This window comes from Ixodes scapularis, unplaced genomic scaffold (genome assembly GCF_016920785.2).
Source record: "Ixodes scapularis isolate PalLabHiFi unplaced genomic scaffold, ASM1692078v2 PGA_scaffold9__187_contigs__length_104089568, whole genome shotgun sequence".
Lineage (NCBI taxonomy): Eukaryota > Metazoa > Arthropoda > Arachnida > Ixodida > Ixodidae > Ixodes > Ixodes scapularis.
Window position 1 is genome coordinate 10,723,107 of NW_024609884.1, and position 7,573 is coordinate 10,730,679.

General features: G+C 51.2%; 1 protein-coding gene across 1 annotated transcript; it reads left to right on the plus strand.

The window, feature by feature from the left end:
* The first annotated feature begins 648 nt into the window (after positions 1-648).
* On the plus strand, positions 649-5,531 carry LOC8040801 (E3 ubiquitin-protein ligase TRIM71). The gene has a single exon (XM_029977732.4). It carries the CDS (start codon positions 1,066-1,068, stop codon positions 3,370-3,372), a length of 2,307 nt encoding a protein of 768 aa, XP_029833592.1. The 5' UTR covers positions 649-1,065; the 3' UTR covers positions 3,373-5,531.
* The last annotated feature ends 2,042 nt before the right edge of the window (positions 5,532-7,573 follow it).

Genomic DNA, 7,573 nt, shown 5'->3' on the forward strand with positions numbered 1-7,573 from the left:
TCGACAGAAGGGAAGTTAATGCAGCGTAATGACTTTATTGCTTTTTATAAGCGTTAGAATAGCTCAGAATTTAGTTTACAACGTTAAATTATCACTGTTTATATTGCTGAGAGTTTACACTCTTCGCGTTTACCGCGTTTACCATGGCAACGTTGCTTTCTTTCTCTCGTGTTCTGTCACTCTCTTTCGCGATCGTTCACTCGGGACCCAGGATGTCGGCGCACGGGATTTGCCACTCCTCCTCACCCACCTTTACCCCCCTGCACAAACCCGTGCAGGGACACGCTCTTTCACGCGCTTCTGAAGAAAAAATAGAAATAAAAGTGTGGGACAAAATGGCCAGATTTCTCCACCCTAAGCAAAGTAAACATGAAGGCGCCCTTGTTCTATGGTATTTACATACATACTACTGTTCGAATTCTTACATCATTTGACGAGCAGTCGTCTGCTTCCACCACAATCGACCGCTAGAGAGCGGCCAAGAGAAGTCAATTTGTCCGTGCTCGTGCAAGTCACTTTTTTTTAAAATGTATTTTATCGTAAATTACAAATTATTATATATTTATTTTCGGAAAATATTAACCAATTTTAACTCATTACTTTCTTTTTTTTACTTTATCTGTGCTCCTGTGCTTTCTATCCGCGTTACTAGGTGGTGTGGCGAGCGCGTTGCTTCGAACACCAGAGCATGGCACAGCGGCATAACCATAACAACCTGTAAGAAGGGCATACGATCTGCAACGCTGGTGGGGGCATCCTCGTCGCACCACCGTGCTGCGAGTGACAGTCTGAACGTTTTTAATTTGCCATGTGAATCGCGTTCCCCTTGGACATCGTGTCCATGCCCTCGAACCCTATGACTCAACTCGGGAACTGACGTAGGTCATTTTTCTCTGCTTTTATCCTTCGACCAAACTTCGACGCCCAAATTATCGCATCGCGCCAGTCCGAGGCCGTTAAGCCTAACGGCGGGTTCTAAGCTCCCGCCTTGTCCGGAGTTCCTAAACCGACGCTACCTCATCCTACGCGGCGTCACTTCTACAGGCGACGATCATACTAGCCAAGATGCAAGAAGTGCAACGCGAACCCCGCTTCAGTCCGGTTTCCGCAGGATTCGGCGCATCTCGCGGAGACCTGGCTGGCCTGTCGTGCTCGCGCTGCCGCGGGAGCCGCGTGAACGTCAGCGTTTTGCCCTGTTTTCACACATTCTGCCCCAAGTGCCTGGACGAGGTTTCCGACAAGGGGGACCCGCTGGGCCATTGCAAGTGCCCCGTCTGCGAAGACGGCTTGGACAGCTACGCCTTTTCGCAGTCCATCATCATTAGTAACATTTTGAACGTCGTCAAAGAAGACTACGAGACCGGCACCGCGGTTCCTGTGGCGGCCAATCCTGTCTTGGACTATGGGCCGTGCAGCGGCTGCGACGAGCACATCCGCGCCGCGGGCCGCTGCAGGGACTGCAACGAGATGTTATGCGAGAACTGCGTGTGGGCGCATCAGCGCGTACGTCTCACCAAAGAACACACCATCATTCACTTCGAAGAAGAGAGCCAGGGACAGCAAGGCGCCGCGCACAAAGCCCCAGCCGGCCCGCCAACGTACTGCTGCGAGAAGCACGACCGGGAAGTGCTTCGCCTGTACTGCGAGACGTGCAGCCAGGCCCTGTGCCGCGAGTGCACCATGAAGGAGCACTTGGGCCACAGCTTCGTGTACCTGCAGGACGCCGTGAAGGCTGCGCGCACAGCCGCGCCGGCCACGCTGGCCGACGTGCGGGCGCTCGCCGACGCCCTTGAGGAAGGCGTCGAGCGATCGCGCCTCATGTCCGAGCGCCTGCGGCTGCGCACCCAGAGCGTAGCCGCCGAGGTGCGCACCACTGTCGGCCGTCACCGGGTGGCCCTGAACCAGCGCGAGCGAGAGCTGATGCAGCGGCTCGAGCAGATGCACCAGGCCAAGGAGCAGGCGCTGCAGCGGCAACGCGACCGCCTGGCCGCCGTGCTGGAGCAACTGGCGAGCTCAGCCCACGCCCTACAGCACGCACACGGGGACCTGGAGCTGCTGCGAGCCCGCACCGAGGCCCTGGCCAGGCTGCGTGACGCCCGGGAGGCCCCCACGGAGCCGGCTGAGGACGACCACCTCGATTTCACGGCGCCCGACGGAGCGCTGCTGGCCGCCATCGTGACCCTGGGCTTCCTCTCCACGGCGGGCTTCGGGCCCAACTCGAGCGCGGCGGGTGAGGCCCTGACCAGCGCGGTGCGGGGCCGGCCGGCCTCCTTCACGGTCCAGGCCTGCGACCACCTGGGCGAGCCGCGGCTCGTAGGTGGGGACCCGCTGCTCGTGACTGTCCGCGGGCCCGACGGGTCGGCCTGCCGCGCCGACGTGGTGGACCGCCACGACGGCACTTACCAGGTGGCCTACCAGCCGCAGCTCGAGGGCATGCACACGGTGCGGGTGCTCCTGCGAGGCACAGACATCCAGAAGAGCCCGTTTGCTGTGAGGGTGCGGGTGAGCCGCAACTACGGCGCCCTGGGCGAGCCCAGCCTGGTCTTCGGCACGGAGGGCAGCGGAGACGGCCAGCTGTGCCGACCCTGGGGCGTCTGCACAGATGCAGGGGGCCGCATCATTGTGGCCGATCGCAGCAACAACCGCATCCAGGTGTTCAACGCGGACGGCACCTTCCAGCTCAAGTTCGGCTGCCGCGGGGAGCTGCCGGGCCAGTTCGACCGGCCTGCCGGCGTGGCCTGGGACTGCGGCCGTGGCGGACGCATCGTGGTAGCAGACAAAGACAACCACCGCATCCAGGTGTTTGATGGCATGGGTCACTTCCAGCTGTCCTTTGGCGAGTGGGGCAGCAAGAGCGGCCAGTTCAACTACCCCTGGGACGTGGCGGTCAACTCTGAGGGCCAGATCCTGGTCTCGGACACGCGCAACCACCGTGTCCAGTTGTTCCGCCCAGACGGCTCGTTCATCAACAAGTATGGCTTTGACGGGCCGCTCTGGAAGCAGTTCGACTCCCCACGAGGCGTGGCCTTCATCGGGGACGGCCACATGGTGGTGACAGACTTCAACAACCACCGGGTCCTGGTGATCCGGCCGGACTTCCAGTCGGCCAGCTACCTGGGCTTGGAGGGCAAGGATCCTGGGCTCTTCCAGCGGCCCCAAGGACTGGCCGTGGACCTCGAGGGCCACATCGTCGTGGCCGACTCCCGCAACCACCGCGTGCAGGTCTTCCGCCCGGATGGCAAGCTGCTGGCCTGGTTTGGCCAGCAGGGCAAGGAACGGGGCCAGCTGGAGCTCCCCTCAGGCATCTGCATCGCTCCCGATGGACGCATCGTCGTCGTCGACTTTGGCAACAACAGGGTGCAGGTTTTCTGAGCCTTTGGGCGTCTGGTTATGTCTTTGAGGCATCTTTCATTATTATTGCTTGTTTTCTTGCATGACATGAAAGTTGTTGTCTTTCTTTGCTTTGCAGCAAGACATACTTTCTGTTTTTATGGTTGTGTGGCAGGGGAGCACTACGCAAGTGGCTGTGCCTCTGAGTGAGAAAGTTCTGTACCCCAGCAGAACTCTTTTTGTGTGTGTATTTTTTATTTTTATTTTTTTTTACGAACCTTGCTGATCAAATTGAATGGACCACCCTTTTTGTCAAGTAACTGCGACTGCTAGAGTCTTCATTCAGAGGGGGCTGAATCTCCCGTGTTGGCCAACGGGGTCACTTTGCACATTTAAAATGCTCGCATAGGTCAAGTCTGCACCTCACAAGGTGGTTTGCAAGTGTTTTATTTATTTGTCTCGTTCCGAGTTCAGCTTGTAGCTACAGGTTTCTCCTACAGCTAGCTGTTCACCAAAGAATATGTCCCTGTTTGTGCTAGTGATATGACTTCCCGACTGCTCACAGCCTCCATTCCCTATAAGTACTTGTGCCATATAGGCAAGACTGCAGAGCAGCTAGATGCTTCAAAGTGCATTTTCAGCATCTGACACGTGCAATATATTGAGTCAGTAGAAATCTCAAAATGACAGCTCTATGTTTAACGAGGTTGTTTATCAAAGTCGAGAGGTATTTATGAACTGTGCGTAACTTTTCACTTTAGCCTGCTTCTGGTGTCTCTTCAGCCCTGAATGCTTTTTGGGAACCTGAAAAGAACTGGGAGCATGCTGTTTTTGTCACAATTATGCCCTCTGGGGTTTTCTGTCTGAAGGCATATTTTTTTTTATTTGGCAGTGACCAAGTCTCTCCATTCTACTGTAGTTGCCACAGTTAACTGTGGCGTTGGTACCTGCTTTTCGTCTCAACTTTATGGTATCCATGCGTGTATGTTCAATGCCACTGTTGTCATGCACATTTTATCTACTTAACAGTCTTTGAAAGGGGTATAAACATTCCGGGACTACCCATGGCATAACACTTGCCTACCTCACATTAACTCAAGTGTCCAGAGTGGCAGGTTTTTTGACAAGGCACTCTGACTCCCAATCCTGGCTACCCCAGCAAAAAAAAAAAAAATTGGTTCTCTACATTTTGGGGTTTTCTTAGATTGTGCAGCATTCCTAAAAGCACTTTTTCTTTTTTTGCAAGTGTGCTGTGCACTTGTATCACATTTTTCACTGTTACCAAAAAGTCTCATGTTTTTAATATGTTTGGAGAGTTCTGCCTCTTTGCAATATATAGTCCAGTTGTTTTAATTCATATATATATATATCTCTTTTAAACAGTTTGTTTTCTTGGGTAGGCAAGGACAAAGCAGAACATTCTTTTTTTGACGATTGTGTCCTGCCACAAATTACTTGCTCAGGGGGTTAGCAAGACCAGCAAGATTGTAAGCTTGCATTATAGTGCCATATTGAATTCTTGCTTTGCAGAAGGGGGGAAGCTGTTGTAGCCAAGCTCTGGATGTGGTGCACTGTGCAGCTTTCTTGCTTTTTAAATTGAAGTGACCTGTAAGAGTTCCTTTTATATTCAGGATTGTAGATGCGTGAATGTAAGCGTCTTGGATTGCTGCTTACTGTTGAACTCCTTTTTATTTTGGTACTCATAAAAAAAGTGTTCTGTGATAAGATTATGGGCATTTATGCAATTATGTTCTCATTCCTAGCTGTAGGGTCAAAGCAGTGCACCTTTTAGTTATAACTAGCCACTAAGATGTGTTCTGTTTGGTGTGGTGGAGTACAACACCTAGATTAGGACCACGCGCTGTTTTAAGTCTCCATTTGTGTTCCTTAAAGCATCTACTACAGCCTTGTGGCAAACAGCCTTCTATGAGATTACATATGGTCTGTGCCTCCAAAGGACTGAAGGTTTACATTCCATATATTCCTGAGGCCATACCTAGCCATATCTCGGTAATATGTTCCTGGTGATGTGGCAGCCTCGCAGGGGCATTGCTTTGCCATTGGCACTTAGGAAAGGGTTGTGTTTTAAAAAGCAGTGAGACGGATCCTCCTGAGGAATGGCATGTCTGCCAGATTGATTTTAAAGCTCTATTTTATAAGGAGTTCTTGTGATGCAAAATAAAGTTGCAAAGTTTTGTGAAGGGCATGTTTGTGTTTTATTTTGGTTTCTTGACCTTGGTTGCAGCCTGCTGGGACTTCTCCCATTACGTGATTCCTCTGTTGGTGGACATATGATTTGCTCTGTTCTGTAGCCAACACGAAACCTTGTTTAGTGATGTGGTTGACCATTTGCAACCAGTTTCTATTGGAGCACACATGGCAGTATGTGTTTTGACCAACTGTTGATTTGCAATTGCATTTCTTCCATCTGCTTGAGGAGTGTGGCTGTCTACACGTCGCATTCTTTGTCAGAAAAGTTTGGCACATATTTTTAGAGCATTCTGCATGGACTCAAAACTTGCATGATTTACTGCACAGTAAGGGCTCTTGTCCGTTGATTGCTTGTGCATGTTGCGATGCACGTGGTAATGGTCTATGGTTCCTGTACAAGCTGTGAATGCCGTGTGCCTGTGCTAAAATTATGCTCTCGATTTACATGTTCCTGATGCATCTACGAGATGCAAGCTCTTGCATAGTTCCTAGACATCTCTTAAATGTGGCATGTGGTGTAGTAGGTTGGGTTGCAAGCATGTGACCACGGTATTCAATGTTCTGCATTTCGTGAAGGGGGCCCAGAGCTTCTGGAGATATTTTTAATTTTGCAAGACAGTTGCATGCCGTCCAACGGCCGAAATACTTCTACCTCTTTCCGCGAGCGAGCAATGCTAGAAGCATTTCCACTGGCCACATGGCCCGTCCTGTCTACCTCTGGCTCGTGTGTGATTCTGTATAGCAAGGGCCATTTTGCCTGCGCATGGTGGAACAGTCTCTGCTATGTTTGAGGGCTTAAAGAATGGCAGGATGAGGAGAGCCTTTAGACCTAGAAATCGAAAAGGTGCAGTACTTGGGAGGAATAGCTGCAGTTAAATGGACAAAGTGTATTCTGTACTGACCAAACGAAACATTCCTTTCAGTTTTGAGGGACCTGTTGAGTTTTGGTACGATATTTACAAATGGTGGAGTTGCTTTTCGGTATTTCATTTGGACAGGTCTGTCTGGGTTGGCGTAGCAAGTACAGTGTTGTGTGCATAACTGTGTGAACTGGAATGACAAGCCTATTGCGTGAGGATTGGTGACTACTGAAAGCCTCCTGCCATTCTGATGCTCCGACCTGATGGTACACGACACTACTACTACTAAAGTTCCTCTAAGGTCGTCTTACGACTTCCAGAAACAGTTCCTAGGCTTTAAAAAGCACCCTACTCACTTTTTTAAAATGGATAAAGTTCCGATCGCACACATAACGGTGGCGACTCTTCCCCCGAAGGCTTTTACTACTACCCTCGTGGAGGCTTATTGCAGTTGCCGCTAAACCTGTTACGCTCACAGGGTGCAAAATCCTATCGGTTGAGCAATCACGACGTCACCTGATTGGGCTTGCTGCTTGATCAACCTTCAATGACTGCTTATTAGAGGGTGATACAGCCCAGGTGATTGAGCTCTGAGGGATTATCCCTGTTGATCCCCGTGGCTCGTGGCCGGATAATTGGGGACTTAGTCCCCCCTGCACTGTGAATATATAGCTCTCCTAAGAGAGATACCAGTGTTTCAAACTCGTGCCGTTTTTGTATGCGTAACGAACGTAACAGCGCTTACGTGGGTATGACCCAGCCGGGTATTTTTCTCTACTTGTGTACGGTACTACTAGCTACAACATATCTGTTCTGTGTGCGCGTTTCGTGACTCTTTGAGGACGAAACTTGCATTTCAAAGTTCCTTCTCGTCGGAGTTGTCCATTCGGTTTTCGGCGCTGTTCGAACGACCGGGCTTCTGAAAGCTCCTCTGACGGTGGAGGCGGTGGAAGCGTTCTTGCGAATGCCATTTGTCCTGTGTGGGCGGGCAGGTTCGGTGTAGAGTAAACTCTGTATTCGCTAAGGGGTCATGTTACTCTACCGGGTTCGAGCAAGAAAATGCAGTTTTTGTGGCCACATGAATAAATTACGCATTGCATAAAGCTGGAACCCTGTCAGAATGTGATGCTGGCGGTGGAGGTAGGTTGCGAATGTTTGGTAACGTGACGTTA

Bases quoted from the DNA above. Each gene is read 5' to 3' on its own strand.
- LOC8040801 (XM_029977732.4), top strand. From the start codon at position 1,066: ATGCAAGAAGTGCAACGCGAACCCCGCTTCAGTCCGGTTTCCGCAGGA.